General features: G+C 37.5%; 1 protein-coding gene and 1 long non-coding RNA gene across 6 annotated transcripts; one reads left to right on the forward strand and one right to left on the reverse strand.

Moving 5' to 3' along the window:
* Window positions 1-167: 167 nt before the first annotated feature.
* On the forward strand, window positions 168-1369 carry LOC120902152. The gene is made up of 3 exons (XR_005739381.1): window positions 168-558; window positions 902-1153; window positions 1265-1369. It is a non-coding gene; the product is annotated as an uncharacterized LOC120902152 (long non-coding RNA).
* Window positions 1370-1386: 17 nt separating this feature from the next.
* LOC120902145 (protein pangolin, isoforms A/H/I/S-like) lies at window positions 1387-20753 on the reverse strand. Of its 5 annotated transcripts, XM_040310680.1 has the most exons (4): window positions 19152-20753; window positions 18106-18451; window positions 15838-18038; window positions 14683-14779 (listed from the first exon to the last, which is right to left on the reverse strand). In XM_040310680.1, exons 3-4 carry the CDS (start codon window positions 17304-17306, stop codon window positions 14683-14685), a joined length of 1566 nt encoding a protein of 521 aa, XP_040166614.1. In that variant the 5' UTR covers window positions 17307-18038; window positions 18106-18451; window positions 19152-20753. The 5 variants fall into 5 exon arrangements, with proteins under 5 accessions (XP_040166618.1, XP_040166615.1, XP_040166614.1 ...); XM_040310684.1 differs by lacking the exon at window positions 14683-14779 and adding an exon at window positions 1387-1468 and having other exon boundaries at window positions 15838-18451; XM_040310681.1 differs by having other exon boundaries at window positions 13504-14779; window positions 15838-18451.
* Between the last annotated feature and the right edge of the window lie 61 nt (window positions 20754-20814).

A 20814-nucleotide genomic window follows, 5' to 3' on the forward strand; every position in this document is an offset into this window, starting at 1 on the left:
AGAGAGCACTTGCGATTATTGTACGAACTTGTGCTAGATTTGATCCAAGCAGCCTGCGATATTTCTTCCACAATACTCTCCCAATATTTCTTGCTCATTTTTCTCATTTCTATTGTATCCCTTTCTCATTTTCTCTTTTGGCGTACACTATTTAATACGAGGGAAAAAGATGAAGTTAGTTTGTAATTTGTCCGCTAGTAGCCGGGATCGTCTGTTTGCGTGGTATTTTCCCTGCCTCCCTTACAAGGGGAAGCCGTTACAGCGCAGGTGAAAAAGGCGGCAAGGGGTTGCATTCGCGAAAGTTCACTCATTCGTTCGCTCGTTAGTTCCGCGTGTTTCTGGACTCAATTTCTGAGCGCTGAACGCGATCTCGTTTGTATATGTGTTTCCTTACAATCCTCAGCAATATGTATACTGTAAACGGTGAGGTATGGGTTGATCGGTGGTGAGCATGAGGAAAGTTATGAAAAGATTGCAACCCCGTTTGAAGAGCGAGCGAACTTATGCACGGCGTTATAATATAACATCGCAGCGTAACTTTTCGAAACACGCGAAACGGTAAGGAACGTGGAGACTTCTTCTGATTGTGAGCGTTGGTTTGTGTGTGTGTGTGTGTGTGTGTGTGTGTGTGTGTGTGTGTGTGTGTGTGTGTGTGTGTGTGTGTGTGTGTGTATTTGCTGGTGTAGCACGTACGACGAGATTTCCTTTTTTCTCTCAATATGAACTGTATGACTGTTCTTTTCCATCGTTTTCTACAAACCTCCTACATCGCTCTTCGCTTGACCTACCATTCCCTCTTGCTTCCAAGCCCTATATCTCGTCTCTGTGTCATGTACATTAGTCAGATTTTTGTGCCATTGTAATGCATGTACAAGCTTTCCATTCATCCACTTTCTGGCAGTGGAAGAGGAAATGGCGCGCAGCCAAGTAGGTACGTGGGAGAACAGACGATGGATGGAGGGGAAAGGCATGCTGCCACTTGCCAGAACCAGCACACCATATCAAACTCATCCAACAAACCCTAAGGCCGCATCGTCGATGGAGCCCGTTATGTTATAGCATAACCTACCTGCCCACTGGCTTCCGCATTTCCTCTTTCGCGTTGCTCGTGGAACAGTTCAGCCTCGGGCGGGGATGTATTGAAACGGGAAGGGTAAGTTGATGGCAAACCATACCGACCGTTCCTTCGCATCCACCTAACCGTCCGACTCGTTTCCACCGTTCAATTTCCATCTGGATTCCGGATATTTTCCTTCACCAACAGCATCACACGGAGTAACACGGTGGCGGCAGCTGCAGCCATGATTTGGTTTGGTTCAGTACAGCTCGTTTTGTAGATTGTTGCGCTTGCGAGATTTTAATCAATAATAGTAAATTGGAAAAAGGCAACATTCAGTTTCAGCTTCTTTTCAGTTTCAGCAACAAGGTAGTGTAGCGCAAGAAAAACCAAGCGTTGTGACGAATCGTACTAAAACGGCAAATGGACAAAAGATGCAAACGAATGCATTGGCAAATGAGAAAGTTGAAATTTTTGCAATCGCAAAGTGTAAATTTTTGCACCCAAACTTAATTTTTACATCCAATCGAGCTAGTTTGACATTTGTTAAACAGTATGTGTTACGTATGTAGTAGTAAAAAATGTTCTCAAAAAAGCAACATAGTTGCACACTGAGTTTTGGACGTAGTTCGAGCAAAACATTTAAGGCTTTAATTTTTTTATTAAATGTAAGGTACTAACATATAGACATCATATACGGAATATTATTATTATTATTATTATTATTATCTACATTATTTATATGGTTTTTTAGCATGTCCTTGTGTTATTTAATAAATCATATTATCAGTTGTAACGGAATCACCTGACAATTGATTAAACTGATGTACTGAAAGTGTGCAATTCGAATCATTCAATTTCGGCAGAGGCCAGAATCAGCTGGTGTTGATTGAAGTGAATTTTTCGTTTGTTGACTAATTATATTACATATTCAAGTTGTTGCGTAACTGATTAGTTGAATGTTCAATATCCATCCACTTGTTGGTGTATCTATTCATCTCTTTGTAGTTGTAAGCAAATGTCTAATATAAAATAATGGTATTTCAGAATTATTCGCTGAGTAAGAGAAGGGTGAACCGGTGCAGGAAACAATCAAGCTGATCTGTTTCCTTTTTACTTAATGCTGTCATCGAATCTGCTATAGCTACTGCAGAGGCGTGGCAGCAATCGATGTTTGTTTTCCAAATATTTACAATAATAAGCATGTAATAATTCATTCAGTTCCGGCGAGGTTCGAGAGCAGCGAACTAGTGAAATAATTGTTAATTGGAAGCTGCTCAATAATTGGCAGTTTGCTTTCAAGAATATACTTTACAAAACTAAATGATGGCCAATAGTTTGTGGAATAACATAATAAAAAGGTGGAACAATTATAAAACGCGAAATAAAATTAGGAATATGTCTAAAAAAATAGAGACGGGGGACTTGTAGATCATATTGTTACAATTACAGGTAATGATAGCATTTTCATTATTCCATGATTCAAAACATGGTACAAACCCTGCGGTACATGTTTACAACAAGGCGTAAAGGCGCTATTTTTATACTTCATACACATTTCCTGCGGCGCTTCGTGTGTTTGTGTGAAATTTGTTTACATCCGATCACTTCAAATGGCACTGAAACGCTACGCACCACATGAACCAGGTTGTAACACTGTAAACTGCAGGTGGGCTCAGTGGCGAAGCCATCAGTTATCATTGTTGTGACTAATTGTATTAACACTCTACTGATTCACGCGGCCCAAAACAGGTCTGTTGGCGGTTGGTACACCGAAGAGTGTTGATTTATATTGGCGCCAGTGGCATAAGTGACATGATGACAGATCGGGCTAGGCGATATCACGTCCGTTGGTGGAAGTGCAAATTTTTTAATCACTCATGCTTTGTTTCGCTTCTCGAGCGCTGGTACGCGATGAATGCAGCTAGATTCTTTTGTTTCATTTTGAAAGGTGCACTATATTCCATGAGGTGCCGTTCATTAATTGCGAACCAGTTCTATTTATCACTTGCCCGTCGCCTCGAATACGACTGAAGCACCATTTGTTTCCTCTTGTGGTATTGTCCCTACCGGTGCCTTCGGCGATGTCGCTGTTGCATTTTCACCCACAAAACTTTGACACCCTTGGATAGGCAACATAACATGTAACACAAAGCAAAAAGAAATCAGAACCTTGCTATGTCACCGATTTTATTCTTTTCGTTCCGTTTTATACACAACGGCATGGTATGGAGGAGCTGCCATTCGACTGCACCAAGAACCAAAATTGTTATTCCCTACCGAGAAATCACTCACGCACTTGTCGTGGAATATCTTCGGGTAGCGTAGAACAATGGTCTGTGGATTTTGTCATTTTCTTGCACCCTTTGAATGCATGTTGTTCGCCAGCTCCGACCAATTATCCTTGTCTCATGAACAATTTCTTTGGCTTTTTCTATGTTTTTTTCATATGGAATGAAAAAATAGGAAATGAATAAAATACCTACAGGGAATCAATGTGAGAATGATGAACTCGATACAAATTTACAACATTTACAAAGAAAAATGACCGAGAATACTAAGGCAACATATAAATGTACACTGTTTCAGATTTCAATATCTATTTTTTCAATTGCAATCGCCGAATTAAAATGGAACAATTCATTTCGTCAAAAAGTGCTTACAACCCAGGTTGAACGTAAATCTTAAAATTCCATCCAAAATGACTGAAAATCTCGGTGGGTTGGACGATAAAGTATGGTACAATGAATTAGGTTTAAAATTTAAGTGATTAAACATTATACAATACGCTTAACGTAATCCGTGGTCCAACTCTAACAAGGTTTTCAGCTATCTTGCATGCAAAATTGGAACTGTCATGCAATCTCGATTATAAGTACTTTTTATCATTTACACAATGCCTCGACCTCCACGCATAAAATGTGTAGCATAACAATCGAAGCGCAACTGTGTCAAATACCGGGCGTCTCCATGCGTCAACAGTGCATAGCGGCATAGGCACCGTTGCAAAAATATGTAAGTAATAAATAAATAAGATATAGTGTAACTAATAAACCAAGTATTGAACCCTTCATTACAAAAGAATACTTACCCGAATGTGGATTGCATTCATGGTGATCTGTTTAATCATAAACAACGGAGACGTTTAAATCAACAATTGAGTTTGAAGAGAACAAAATTTGAAGTATTTCTCAATTTTTTAATAAACTAACACATAAAAATATCTTAATCGCTTGTCAATGATTACAATAACATGTACAATGTTTTCTTCTAATGTGGCTTTGCAGATCATTGTTTGCCCGGTTTTGAATGTTTCTTTTTCATCCTTAAATGGTGAAATAGTTGTCTTGCAATTTTCGTTTTGTTTTCGAATCCTTTTCTTATACTCTTGTTGTATATATAGCTCGTTTATGTTCACAAATATTTCATTTTTGTATTTACTCTCATTGTTCATCTTTGCATGTTATTTTCGTTATCTTTGTGATGTGGTTTTTGTAAGACAACAAAATACAGAACATGTGTTGTAGTTTCTGTATTTTTTGTGCATAAGCTTTACTTTTGTATTTTACCATATTTCTGGAGTAATAGCTTTTCTATCGGATTCGATTGCTCACGCGTTGTACATACAGCGCATTGTAGACATGTCAGAACTAGCTTGACAAAGTATTTACATTTTTTATCATAGAGTAAAATTTTGTGATTCATTGTTACGGATTTTGCTGCGCCTATTTTCTAATGTTTTCGTGGTTGGAAAATATGTGTCACATTTTCTATCACCATTACCAATAACTCACACCTCCACTGTTCGTCATTTAATCGTTATTTCCATCATTTCGAATTTCACAACATTCTCTTTTTTCCCTATTTGTAACATACACCCTGCTTTTTGTCGGTAGACATGTAGTTTACCATCTTTTTATTAAGCTCCAAAAAAGGATTGTTTACAAAAATTCTAAAAAGTCATTATTTTAAATAATTACTTTGTGATAAATTCGATCGTTTTGCCATTTTTTGTTCATAGTTATCTATGACTGGGTGTTTTTTCACTTTGGCATTTAAATTTTTGGCGTCCTCCCAAGTTCTATGATGAGATTGAAATTGTTGTTTTCTTTAAGGATGTAATTAGCATTCTTTTACAGGTTTACGGCATTTGAGCGACCATATGAACTTTTTTTTTTATTTTCTGTCATAATCAGTACATCCTTCGACAAACTAAGTAATAATATATGCTTTTCAAATACATGCTCGCATTCAGCGATGAGATTCCAATCGAAAATTCTCTAAGGAACATACAATAGGAAAAATCTCGATAGTGCTTCATGATTCTCATTATCGTTTATAGGGTTTCTCTAGCCAACTGAACACCGTAGAGTTCATTTTCAATCTGGTAAATCCGTATATTTCAACATTGGCAACTACATATTGCATGTAGTAAAATCAACTAATGACACATCATTCGAGCTACCATTGCTATCCCGTTCACGACCATAAGATTTCGAAGACTAAATGTGGCAATGCTATTGTGAATATAAAGTAAGAGACTATTACCAAAAAATTGTTTTATTTTTTTATTCGTTCAGAACTACATTTGCCACCTTTGACAAGTGTTTTATTTTGGCATTTTGTCAATAAACATATCGATTTAATAATAATTTATAAACCTATGACAAGTTGTTTTTACAAGGGAAACATATTTCCCGTAATTGTGAAATTGGTATTGAGCTGTCTAGAGAAGTCCTATAATGTGTAATTTCGTTACTGAAGCGTGTCACACACACTTCATAGAATTTTTTTTTTCAAATAGTACCATTCCATTTTAGAAAATTAATATGAATAATTTCACGATTGCAAAATGTCCCCTTGCATGATATCTTATAGTTCAGCGAATTTCCCTGTATTTCTACAATCAAGTCTCATTCTCTTGTTTGCTTCATGGGAAAAAATAAATGTGTTTGAAATGATTCTACAGCAACGTAAAAACCCAACAAAATAAAATAAGCCATAAAACTAATTTAAGATAAACGATAAAATTACTAATAACCAACAAAAAAACAAATTTCATTCTAAATTAAGCAATCATTTGCATTCAATTTTTTGTGTTTTCTATTTTTTCTTGTCTTGTTACCTCTTGACAAGCTAAAACCAAATAATGTTGCTTAATTGTTGAAAAAAATACTTTGGCACAAATTACTCGACGTTTCAATTTCTTGTGTTTGATATATTTGTTTGGTTTTCAACAGGTTTTACATTTTTGATAAGCAGTTTCAATTCGATTCATTCTCAACCATGTAAATTATAGATGCATTTTGTCTATAGTCGTTTGCATAACCGGAGCATGATTGTTGGAATATTTTTTCCATAGTTTTAACGTTATAGACGTGCTTGTAAGCTACATCACCAACAGCCGTTACAGTTAGAGGAAAATATGTTAAACAAACAGGCTTTCATCTTCCTCTCTACCGTATCATTCCGGCTTTATCTCTCTCTAGCTTTCTTACTCGCTCCCACATTCTCCATCATCGTTGCCGCATCGTTACCGTTACCGTGCCGATACCCAGCATAACACTGTTCGGCACGATGGCTGATTTTATGCTATGGGTAAATAATCATTAAAAACTTGATTGTTGATCAGTAAGCCATAGGGTGGGACTAACACAAACAGGGTGTTGTACAAAAAAGAAGATTGTAGGAACTGCGCACTGAATCGTCTTGTCACTCTTACTACTCTTAGGCTACTCTTCTACTGGTCCCAAGGCAAACTGCGATAGAATATACCTGTTACGTTACAGACCAATTGTCCATTTTCGTTACCGTACAGACGAACCAGATTACAAAGCTCAACCACAAATATTTGTAAAATTGTCTGATTTAAGCCTCTTCAACATTCCTACACATTGAAGATAAAAAAAAGTCTCATTCGACCAACTAACGAAAAACTTAATTGAATCACTAATTGAGGAATGACCCAACTGTCAGGTTTTTAAAATAAAACATTTGTTTAAAATGTTCAATAAATGAATACACTCTGTTCCCGAGTTACGCGGTTTCTGCGTTCCCAACGAATCCGCGTAACTCGAATATCCGCGTAAGTCGAATTTCACATTTTTTTACTAAAATTCTATTGATTACTCCGAGTTTTTGATTAAATGTAGTACTTTTATACACTTTATCATTTATTTGTTATGATTCGTGCAGAAAATTCTAATATTTCTGGCTTTTAAGCGGTTTCAATTTGTTAGCAAAAATGCAATTTATACCGATCTTGAAGCAAATTGTATTGATTTGACATTTAATCTGTCAAATTTACAAAAACCACGTATCTCCGAATCCGCGTAAGTCGAGAACCGTGTAACTCGGGAACAGACTGTAACTGCAAAAGAAACTTAAATGACCCAGCAGCAAAAAGTGCGAACTGTATAAACGAACTGCTCCAAACACAATGCTAAAGTCCCTTGTATAGCAGTGAAAGACATGTCTTAAAACATTTCAGAATAACAAATAAGCTAAATCTGTTCGAGGCATGTTATGATCTCTATTGAAAGTAAGCAATAGAGAGTGTTTGTTACCACTGTACCAGACCAGCTAGGCTTGGTGAAGACTCTAAAAGGAAGTGATTGCATTGTACCTGTTATGAAAAACCCGATGAATGCTCATAAATCCACGATTACTTTACAGACGGGGAATATGCGTCGCACTATTTTGAGCAGCGAAAGCACATTTAGATTGCATGAAAACATGTATACGAAAAGCAAAACGAAAACGTTCTCTGTTATTCCATCACAAAACACCAACAACATGTGCGTTAAATTATAGCGTTTCTGAATAAGCAACGCTGGTTTAGAATAAGTAAATACCATTGGCAAGCAAATAACAATGGTAGCGACTTAACTGGTTTGGCTTGTTTTTTAACCTAATTAAATTTTTTTATTTTTTTAACCCTCTACTTCTGTAAAATTTAGAATGAAGCTATTTTCATAATCAGGACGATCAGGTGAGGCGGTCGGCCTTTGTCTGACGGCAGAATTGTATGCAATGTGTCCACAAGAATGTTTAGTGTTTCCACTAATGTTCAGATAAACACTATTTATTCTTTAAACCTTGAAATAATTTTATGGAACATGCATAAACTCCTACAAATAAAAATGGAGGTAGTTAAGGTGAGTTTGTTTCACAATACTTTGAACAGATATTCTTGACTGCTCTACTTTAAAATATATATATATTGTTATTATCAAGAGTATCTGATTATTCTGAGAGAAAATAACGTTTTTACGTTTTTCCATACCCTTTCCATAATTGTTAATGGCGGCACGTGACCACGTTCAGAAGCGTGCCGTAGCAGTGAATGATCAATGTGGTGTGTTTTGCATCCGTTTTTGACAGTTGCCTTTGAAACGGGTAATAAGAGAGTAAGTGCGCGCCGTAACCGTTTTTGTTCCACTAACAAATCACAGCGTGATTTAAATTGAACTTTTAATCAAGGGCCTAAAAACTTTTTTTTTATAATTATGCTGGTCTTATGGTTATTGTTAACATATTGGCAAACATATCTATCTATCTATTAACAATAATGCATGTTACTGGAGTTGTATTCAAATGATTTATTGACCTTATATATATATATATATATATATATATATATATATATATATATATATATATATATATATATATATATATATATATATATATATATATATATATATATATATATATATATATATATGTAAGGTATATAAGTCATTTAAATACAACTCCAGTACCATGCATTATTGTTATTCGTTGTGTTCCATACCTTATCGATTTACAGGTATTTATCTTTTTCTTATTTTTTGTCACTAGAGGTGTGTATCGACTTGTAGTGCAAAAGTATTGGAGAAGTTGAAAAATATATGTGTCAAGTGACAGGGAGCAGGAGGATTTTCCCTGTCATACACATACACATGCACGTACACATTCCCGCTCGCGACGAACTGTGATACCAAACTTTTTATGAACGTTCCGTGCTTTCGCTATTATTTTGCCCTTTATGTTGTAGTGCACATTTTAACCAATCTTTTAACATGCTCATAGTAGGAAAAAAGGGGACCGAAATATGTGTATAGCTACGGTATGTTGCTTTACATTTACAAAGCTCTGAACCCGAAGCGCAGCAAAAGGCATAGATGAGCCTTTTCGTCCTTTTTATGCGCTTAACCAAAAGATAGTGCTAGCGAACAGTGGATTGAAATGCTCTAGATATCCTGTCTAAGATTCCAGATTATGCTGGTAGGTCTACCATTGTATACATTCTTTTTACGAGACGGTTGCACAGATTTTGTAGATTTTTTAGCATCCTGCATGAAATGGTATGCGTGTAGAGAAAAGAGAGGGGCGGTGCCGTGGTACGGTCGTCAACTCGAACGACTCAATAACATGCCCGTCATGGGTTCAAGCCTAGAATGGACCGTGCCCCCGTAGCAAGGATTGACTATCCTATCCGGCTGCGTGGTAATGAATTAAGTCTCGAAAGCCTGAATAGGCCGGCATGTCCGCGTAGGACGTTACGCCAAATAGATGAGATGATGATGTAGAGAAAAGACATGTATATGGCATAGCATTTGAATTAATATTGCATACCAATGTAAAGAAGCGCTAAATAGAAATCAATGGTTGCGTTGTTTACATTAAAATTTGGTGATATTAAATTTAACAAACATAAGACGAGCGCGCTTTACACGTCTGCTCATAGACACTTTGCATGCTTACTTGTTTAGTGAGATGTTTAAGACAACACCTAACCTGTGCCAAACAATCTAAAATGTAACTGTTTCAAAAACTCCAAACTACCAGAGAGATATATTAAGTAAAACTTAACCACATTTGAAAGGATATTGTATATCCACCATGCAGTATAACAAGCGGTATTTAGTGTTCAAGTATTATAATATTTTCAAAGTAGCTGTTACTCGGCTACAAAGAATGTAAACCTGTGGGATGTTGTTATGGCTTATCCAGCTGCACGTGTCGTTGTCGCTTTGTTGTAGTACTGTATTTAGTGACAGAATTAACGAAAATCATCATATTTTCACATTCCAATGCATACAACGCTTTACTATATTGCCTCAGTTTAGTTCTAAAGAAATCGGATACCAGGCCATGTTTCTGCAATACAGTGTAACGCATAGGGGAAAAGGTGGTGGTCGGCATACATCACAACAAAACATTCATCTTTTTGTTTTTGTTTTGCTTTGGTTATTTATACATCGAAGGGAGTACCATACATCGATATTTGTTTATTTAACTTCCGCTTCCTTTCAGTCCCGCCCATACCTATCATCACGCAGAGAAATAGAGATGCTTCATGGCCTAGGTCTGTTCAACACATCCTAATCCTACAATACCGGTTCACTCGCTTATAGTAATTTGTTCAGCATTGTGCCTTTTGATGTTTAACACACGATTACATGTACTGTGAATACAAAATAATGACTCACAATGAATATGTGCAGGTTGATAGTTGAAATCTGGTCAATTTTTGTGAATAAAGTTTCCGAAAACACGTGTCTCGCATTGTACATACGTACAAGGGTGATTAAAATCATTTTTAGTGATCTAAAATGCTGAACTCCCTGCTACCTAAACTTACAAAATTTAAAACAGGCGTCACAGTTAGAAATTTATATTTTTTAATTCCTCCGCAATTCCGTCCCCTCTCCTATCCTACGGTATAGATGCATACATTTCTGGTGTAGTTTTTTTTCATTTTGAAGGAACTTTTAATGTATTCTCATTGAATACTTCTTCTTCTTCTTCTTTGTCACAACAACCGCTGTCGGTCAAGGCCTGCCTGTACCCACTAGTGAAGTGAGCTTGGCTTTCAGTGACTTATTGTTACCATAGCAGGATAGTCAGTCCTGCGTATGGGGACACGGTCTATTCAGGGCTTGAATCCATGACGGGTATGTTGTTACGTCGTACGAGTTGACGACTGTACCACCAGACTGGCCCCATTGAATACTAACAATACCATAATTTCTGTTTAACTTCATTTACAACCGGAAGAACAGATTACACATTCATCCCTCACTTTTATTTTCTTTTTGCACACGAGGCCGCACATGTGATCATCTTTGCTGCCGTCAGTTCGAAAAACGTCAACAACAATAGAGAGGGTTTACATTTTACCACACGCTAGGCTTTCCGCAGTATTTCTCCATCATCATGCGAAAGGATGACAAAAAATCCAAGTTACCTATCAGTTCCCGTGTGTTTGCGAACCGAGAACGAAGCAGGGCAACAGGAGTGCATGAATGTGCCTAGACTATTGTTTACAATTATATTTACATCCTTTTTTCACAACCTTCACTGTGTCTCCTACCACACACAGTTTACTCTCGCTTGCTCTGTTTGTTTCAAATGATACAATGTGGCCTTACGCAGAAGTGCAAGGAGCACTGTGGTTGTTGTTATTGTTGTTGTTAGAAGTTTCCGCTTTTGTTTGCTTTTCTATTGTAAATATGCTTTGGCCCTTTTCATAGCTCGCCCCTGTATGTATCTGTAAGATATACATTGCACTCACCGATTCCCTTCATTCCTTGGAATCATTTAAAGATTAAACCCATCCCCTGCATTGACCCGACGTCGCATGAACGTCGACACGGTATGTGAAACCCTACAAGTAGAGTGAAGCTGAGCCCTATGCCCGGAAAGGAAACCAGCAGCAGCAACCCTCTCGTTGCGAAACGACACACGGATGAATAACTCATTCGCAAGTAAATTCATCACGAAAATAATACTCTCATCACACACTTGTGTTATTTCACATTCTGCAATATTGTTCATTGCACGACACGAAATGGCTTGTCATTCATTTTGAAATATTTTTTTACCAGCCAGTAAGTGTGATAAAATCAAATTCATTCCTCTCATACTAGAAGATAGTGAAATATGGTGTAATTATGTCGAGCGTTGTAATATGTTGTATTTTCGTGTTAATGTAATGATTTAAAAAATCCCATATATTGATCCATGCATTTTATATTATAACGCCCCGAAACGTCTTTTAATACCTGCTTAATTACTTAAATAAATTTAAAACTCTTGTTAATTGAAAAATATTCCCATAGTTGGATTCCGAACCACACAACATTATGGCTTTTTGGTCACTTTACGGCAATGTGTACGTCGCTGAAAAGTACATACGTTTCCCCTCAAACGATTCTAATTTAGAAGATTAAAATATTCATTCATTGTCCCATTACACTACTTACATTGCTTTCCTTATCTTGCTTTAAATAAATGGTATGTTTCCATCTCTATTTATTATCAATACCTACGGTATAGCTTCTTGCGCGTATTACTCTCCATTAAAACCGATTCTGATGATGACGATGCAAAGGGCAAGTCGCGAAGGCGGCAAAAGACGCGATTTAATTTCCCCTAGTTGCTGTGCAGCCAGAGCATCGGTTGAATTCATCTGTCCCTCACAATCCACGGGACGCAATTTTACGTCCGTTTCAAGCCCAGACCGACCATGCGGCAACCCGATTATTAGCAAATGCTCTAATGATGACACTACCAATGGCTGCAAACGGTAGCATTAGAACCGAATGAAACCATTTCATATCCGAATCGGAGGCATGGCACATACACACACATATTTTTACTTTTACCCCTGGTTTAATGCTGGTTCTGAGGGATTATGTGTCTGATTCAAAATAGAAAACCAAAAAAACATCCAACCGAACTGGAACACGGAAAACCAGAGGGAATGGCAACCAAATTAGGAGAGCAAAATGGCGCACGACCATCATGTAGCACCCACGTAAGAGCGAAGGCGAAGAACGACCTGAACTATTCTCTAACGGTAATCATTGAAAGGTTGTATCCAAAAGGAATGATGTAAAGAGGACTCCGGCTTGGTTCCACGGAAGTTTTTAATTAGCCTTGTTCCGGTCTCATCTATTGTTGGGTTACAATCCAGTGGAAGTGAGTTCGAACAGACGGTTCGACACCCTCGTTATCTGTAAAAATGTATCTACCGCAACTTTGACGAAATATTCGCTCTCCAACAAATTAACGTAGTTCCGGTTGAAGTGTTTGCTTACCAAATTGACAGGTGATAACGATTAACGTTATCTCAAGCAAAAAGTGCGAATTGAATTTTACTGTGCATTTTTTAACTGCAGTGTCGGCAGATAATGGATATGCTCATGGGGGGAAATATTTTTACAAAATAGACAAAACACGTCTATATTACACTTGGATGCAAATGAGATTGGTTTGAAACCTGCTATCAATACGTAAAAATGATACTTTTGATGTTAAGAAAACAATTAGAATACTCTCAATTCAAAGCAGTATAATAAAATTAAACCATTACAAAAATGATAAATTGTTTCAAAACCTCCTTCTATTACTTCCGATTGCAATCTAGGCTTTAAAATGCCATAAACAATTCGAAATTTGACATTGACATGTTCTATTACTCGCATTTTGGCTTTTTACTATCAGCTACATTGTTACACATTTTTATTTGTCTCTTACGTGCTAAAAATACCTATTATGTATATCTATATATAGTATGTATATAATTATATTCAAGCAGGATCCCTTCTAGCCTGATTGGGAATCATCTTTGTGTGCATGTAAAAAGATTCTAGCCTGCAACCATTACCCATTAGAAGATATTGACTTATGGATTGACTATAGCTTATTTGCGCTGGTTGTAAACAAACACTTTTGCATGATGATTAAATCAAATGACCGAAAATTTATTCTGGGTGAGAAACATCTTATGAAATATTTCATAAAAGAAACACTCTCTAAAAGGCTTGTGCATCAAACATTAGAGACACAATTAGAGAAGTGTATATAGCCTTTCCATTGCGCCATCGATGGCTTCCCTGTACTGGTATATTAATTCGACTACGTCGGTGGTATAACCGAAAAACATTATCATCTTGAATCTAAACTACATTTACATGTTGTTCAATTTCTAAAATGCACATTCTTTTACATTTGATACAGTTCCAGTTTTAATGCGGCACCGTATTAAGTACCATTCGTAAACTATTTTTGGAATAATTTCTTAAAACAGAAATTAATAGTACACACTGTACATGATCCACAACTTTTGTTAAAAGTGCATTCTGAGTTGTTAATTGCACATAAATTACTTGCAACATGTGCATTTTCTAGAACATCGCTTCATTACTGCTTAAATTATCTTTGGCCAATGGTCTTTTCTACCTAGCATAATCGTACGACGAAGTAAAAGAAATCCGGTGAGTTAAACGTAAGAGTCGATCGATATACACACAGATGACGTACGTAAATATGGTTTAGGTAAGTGAAACATTCGTCGATCTCCACGTAAATTCGTACAAAGACATCGTACTATCGTTGGGTTAGGCTGCCTTGCTTTGCTCTACTTCACACGATCATTTATCTTATGCTTATATTTCCTACACATATACAAAGTGTCGTTTGAAGTCTTATTGAGTAAAGCTTCGCAGTCATGCGTTGCTCTTGCCGGTGCTACTTCTATTAGGGATAGGCAGCCGGTACTCCCGGTTCTCTAAAGAGGCATCATCGTGACGGCCTGTGGGCATGGAAGGTGGGGGTGTGTTAGAGGTGTTTTATTACACCACTGTGCCATAGCTTCCCATGTACTCGTCCGACATACGCGATCCATCGTAGTTGTCAGATTCCTCGTTACGTATACAGATTTTCTTACGCCTGCAATAAAGTGGATCGTTTGACGGTATTTTGATTTCATTTTCAGTTTTAGTTCTTTCACATATGGCTATGCTAATATAATGGTAGATAATAGGAAGGGATGTATTATGGAAAACGGCAAGCGTGTTGCTGATAAAAAAAAAACATTATAATTAATCTAAGTGTATCTTCAGTGTATTTAAGTATTTTTATAAGAAAAAAAGCCACAATTCATTAATTTCCTAGGCACATTTTGATATCAAATTAACCAACGCTGAGTCATCCAACAATAGAGGATGATGTTACATAATAACATTTACTCACACAATATCTTCAATATTATACGACTAATGTATTGGCGATTACAGCAAAACAATAATATTAATGATCTCGTCATCTTTAATTTATACTACCGTTTTGAAAAATTAAAACAAATAAAAAACTATATATTTGCATAATCAATTGCAGACGCAATTCCAACAAAATATTATGAACAGTGCCACTAGAAGCTACAAGAATGATATTGAAAAGCAAGGTATGGTGTAAAAGCCAAAAAAACTGCAATTAATTATTGTTTTTAACGCTGAATTTCATCATGTGTTATCTTTGGAAACCATCTCAAATGCTATTTTTTCATATTGTGCACCATACCATACACCATACGTTGTTTATGTTATGTCTTGGACGAAATAAACGGTACACCATTTGGTCGTATATGCCAGAAAACATGAAATAAGGTAGAAACCATATGTCTAGCCTTCAAGACGCTTTACTAAATATAAACGAAGTTTTTGAAATTGGTTGGAATGATGGGTATTTCCTACATCGATCTCACTCTCTATTTGTCTATCTCTATTCTCTAAATATGTTTCAATTATTTTTAGTTCGAATCAAAACTAGAATATATATAAATATATATATATATATATATATATATATATATATATATATATATATATATATATATATATATATATATATATATATATATATATATATATATATATATATATATATATATATAGAATATAAAATGTCTTATACCAGGAAGGAAAACAGAAACTACCGTTTAGACTTACCTGCTGGGTGGTTCGCTGCCCAGTTGGTCCTTCTTTTTCGCTTTCCGTTTCTTTTTCGAGCCGTATCCATAGTTGTCCCGAGCCGTCCATCCTGGATACATTTCCATGTGTAGTTGACGTTCCTGTCGCGCCTTGTCGTAGTACACGCTCTGTTCATCTCGTGACAAGGAATGCCATTTTCGACCAAGGATCTGGTTTATGGCAGCAGATTCCTTTAACGTACATTCAGCCACAACTTTCGCACGCATTTCTTTCATGTACAACATGAATGCATTCAGAGGTTTCTTGATATGTGGCCGGTTTGGTTGTTGCTGGTTCTGCGACTGCACTTGTTGCTGATGACCTCGCTCGGATGCACACTTTTTCTTGGAACCTCCACTGGATGTTCCGCTCCCGCTACTTCCACCACTGCTAGCTCCGTTGCCGATTGCGCTACCGACACTACCTCCACCACCGCCACCACTGCCGGTACTCCCAACACTCTGGGCACGACCGAAGCGATTCGTTAACTCCTGCGGCAGATCAACAACTGCGGACTTGCTTCCCGGACTATGCACGTGCTGCCGAACACTGTAGTTGTGTCCAATCCCTAAATCTTGCCCTATACCGTTTCCACCCGCTCCAACCAGACCCGTTTCCTGTTTCACCTGTTGCAGACTCTGATTAAGCACGTTATGCGAGTGCACCGAGTTAAGCAGCGACTGCGAGGATTGATAGCGCGAGTATAGATCGCTAGCCAACGTTGTGTAGATCTGTAGCGAAGATGGATATGAGTTGCGGAAACTAGGTGCAGTAGAGTACATGGAAGGCGAATGCCATGATGGCGGTACTGGCAACATGTTGGAGGATAGAATCGATGGATATGGATACTGGCTGGTGGAGAACGAGTACAATGACTGCCTTGCAGAAAGACCGATAGCTTTTGAATCTAGTTGATACGGCAGGATACCGCAATGAGCGGGGGGTGGGTTAGAAAGTGGATCATCGTTGCAAAAAAATTGCGTTAAACCCAATGCACCCTTGCCCATTGAACCGGCCGCCTGCAATGCGCTGGCTGTTCCGCTCGAATACTGATACGGGGGAAGGTAACCCATTCCGCTGAAGCCCGGCGAATGGTCCGGTGAATTTAGTTTTCCGGCGCTGCTAGTACCGGCACTCCCACCACCCGTACCGCTACCAGTTGGGGTGGGCTCGGAACGGCTAACAGGTGCATATGAAGAAGGGCTGAGGTCCTGCCGAGCCGACGAATTCTTCACCAAGTTCTCAGCACTTTCGGTAAGATCGATCAGATTAAATTTTTCCTCGAGTAAATTTTCCGACGAAGCCTTTTCATCCTCTCGATCACCTTCGTCCTTGAATACTTTCACCTCGTCTGTGCTACCGAGGTCATCCCCAGCATTTGCTGCTGCAGCTGCCGCCGCCACCGTCGTAGTCGTGCCGGAATGCGAGCTTTCGTTTGTGTTGGGCATTCTGTGCACATCAAACCGAGCGTTTTCTTTGCGTCGCTTACGGTTCGGTATGGTTCTCGAAATGGCCGTTGTTTTACACCACCTCCACCGCGGAAACCGTCCTGGTGGCCACTGTACATAAATATTGCACAATGCCTCACTCTGCACTGATCAACGTGTTCCACACCGTTAAATCAAAGAATACTAGTCAACACTGTTGTAATCCATCAGTTATGCTTTCACTGGCGTACATCTCCAAGTTTTTAGAGTAACGCAATTGCGACCAAGAAAAATATTCGTCGTAATTTAGCTGATAATCATTAACACGCTCTTGGCAAACCAATTATTCTACCCACTTTTACACTTTTATTGAAAGGAAATGTAGAACATATGATATAATGTGAACTACAGTTTCCCCTAGCACTACTAATGCACACGAATGGAACTAACGTGGCACACTTCTATGTGTTTTACGGGCACTTATTACAAAATGAGAAAACTTTCTTGCCGTGCCACACAGATGCAATACAAATATATACTTTTCACTTCATAACTTCCTGGTCGATTTTTCATCATTTAACTTTCTTGCTAATTGTAAGGTAGACCTTTTTATTCACTTTCCACTGAACTCCACAGCTCAAACGTTGCAGCTTACTTTAGCTTTGCAATTTGTTTAGCGACCTTCACTTTTTTAGCAGCCTGCTCACACATCTATGACTAGATAGGGAACTATTATTATTGCACTTTTTCAGCCTATAGTGGAATGCGAAAAATAAGTCACACTTTTCTATTAATTTCATACGTTTCTTAAGCCTCTTACCGAAACCTGGTGCTCATTGTAATCTTCTTTTAGTATTTTGCTCTACTTCATAATCTTCACAGCACCGCCGATGCAATCACTTTTTCCACCATATTCTAACAACAAAAGCTTATCGCTCGAATGGTTGCATTCTCGCATGTTTCTTTTCTCTTGTGGCAAAAACAAACACCTTCGCACACATGTATATACACAGACACATACTACGTTCACATACGCACGCTCGAAATTGAGTAATGCATTACCAGCAGCTTCGATTAATGGTGCATTTCCAACATCCTGCTGATGGAGACGCCTTGCATGGCGTTCTTTGTTCAATTTTCTAGCAACCGTTGCGATAATTTGACTCCTATACACATGTGTTAGAAAATTTGATATAAGATAAACGATATTAAAATTGATTTGATCAAACATCTGCTGTTTGACTCATTTTGGACTCATAAAAATATGTATTGGGTCTGTAAAACATTTCCAATAGATTAATATGTTCATGTATGATGTTATGTGTCACTCAAAAAATGCTATACACAGTGGATTACAATCTCAATCGACGAGCTGCTTACTCTATTCTTGTTACATCAAAGTCATGCACAGATGGTGTAGATAGCATGTTGACTCGTGGTGCCCGCGCACATAAGCATAAATTTAAGAATGTTCCAACACACGTACGCAACATGCGAGTGAGCAAGGCAGTTCTATAAATAAACGCCAACCCGTCTTCACGCAGGTCTCTCCTCCTTTGCAACTCGGAATCCTCGCACAGACACTTCCATACTCAGCAAGCCCGCTTTGATGCTGTAGAAGTAGCAAAAATTGCAATAAACGCAACAACTCCAGACTGGCTACGAATATGATTTCACTTGCTGCTCAGCTTACTCTAATCTCAGTGATAACAAAATGGTTCAAACAGATATTCCTTTGGTAGCTGGTATCGCTTGGTATTATATTATGGACTTGCTTTTGTACACATAGTAACATCACAATACTTTCTTTCTTTTGTCTACGAACCACGAACTCACAGACAGAGATTATTCCATTTTATGCCTTACCAACAAAGTGAACCATTACAACTATTTCACTTCCTCTAGACATTCACCAACTATGCACTCTTCCTCAATACGCACGTATTTGAAACAATTTGCAATTAGTACTACTCTTCTAATATGGACATATTAGACGTTGTTGTTGCAGCTATTGATGTTGGCCTATAGTCCTGTGATCCTTCCAACACTCGTGTGCTCTGCTCTCACCAATTCCGAGTGTTGTTGCTTCAACAGAGAAAAAACTTGTCTTCGTTAATCCGGGGTTTTTCATTCTAGGAAATTTACGAATAATTGAACACCACGGATTATCCAACAACTGTTCGTTAAAATTCGTTTAGCATGATAAGTTCAATACTAGAAGCATGCCTTATAAATGTTCCTTGTGTTAGTTAAAAAAGATGGTCATTTCCGCAAATTGCAGTTAAAAAAACAACATTGTGCCTATCTCGTTTGCCGCACAACAAAATGCAATATACTCGTCTGTTAAAAAATACTCGCTAATGTAGTATGGTACGTATGTCTCCCTTTAAACATAAGAATGTTATTTGAAAACTTTTAATTACATTTTTACGCAATAATAGCCTCTACATAAATTTGATGTATAGATTTTGAAACGTGGGAGAAGATTTTTTTTTGGAAACGCATTTTAATATTTAAATGACTAAAATTGTCACATTACTTTTAAAAATGTAGTCTCATGCTTTAACAAATATAGGTTCATTTTTGTTCTTATTCTTTATTTCAATGGTACGACCTAATAGCATCGTGTAATGAGGTTTTTTTTTCGCACTTTCGGTTTAATTTCCTTTCATTCTGACACATGTTTATTCTTAGTTCAACGTCTGCAGGTAATCTCATACGGGTTGAACCTACCATCAAGCTCAACCAACTATTCTATAAAAACGCCTATCAAGTAACTTTAATGCCTCAAGCTCCAAGTTATCTTAGGGTAGACAGTGTCAACTCGCACAACTTAACAGCATGCTCGTGATGGCCTCAAACCTCATATGGACCATCGCCCCCGTAGCAAGGACTGTGACTATCCGGCTGCGTGGTACTAATAAGTCTTGAAAGCCTTTATAGGTCGGCATGACCGCGTAGATCGTTACGCCAAATAGAAACAAAAGCTAGGTTAATAGAACATGCTTCCTTGTAGCAATCTAATAATATAGCTTTAAGTTCGTTAAACTCGAATCAGCAGAACTGTCGCCAGTATAATTAACAAAAATAAAAATAAGAACAAGTATTCTAATACTTTTCACATGATTTGGTATGTGGCTTGCTATTAAGATATTATTTTCCTTACTATTTACGTCCACAGTTTGTAATTCATAAGATAGGTTACCGAAGAATCTTGCTACACATGTTCAACCTCTTATTGATAAGAAACAGTCGTTTGGTTGGTTACAAATTTTGGTAAAGAAACGTGATTTCATCGGTTAATATTTAAATCGTATCACACTTGCTTTTTGTAAGCCTTCACTTGAACGCGCATCGCTATCAGTACGAACATTTCGTTAATCCCAGGTTTCTTATCTACAATAGCCAACAGACAAAAAACTCATATGATTAGAACCGGTAGTTTGGTGAATAATACAAATCCGCAAATTTAAAGCATTTATTAAACAACATTAACGGGGATGATGGTTAGCATTGTACATATGTTAGA

Source organism: Anopheles arabiensis, chromosome 3, assembly GCF_016920715.1.
Source record: "Anopheles arabiensis isolate DONGOLA chromosome 3, AaraD3, whole genome shotgun sequence".
Taxonomy (NCBI): Eukaryota; Metazoa; Arthropoda; class Insecta; order Diptera; family Culicidae; genus Anopheles; species Anopheles arabiensis.

What these genes read in the sequence shown, in the direction of transcription:
- LOC120902145 (XM_040310681.1), bottom strand. Translation starts at nt 17,306, where the DNA reads ATGCCCAACACAAACGAAAGCTCGCATTCCGGCACGACTACGACGGTG. An exon ending in GGCAGCGAACCACCCAGCAG is followed by an intron (nt 14,780 to 15,837) that starts GTAAGTCTAAAC and finishes ACTTTATTGCAG; the next exon opens with GCGTAAGAAAATCTGTATAC.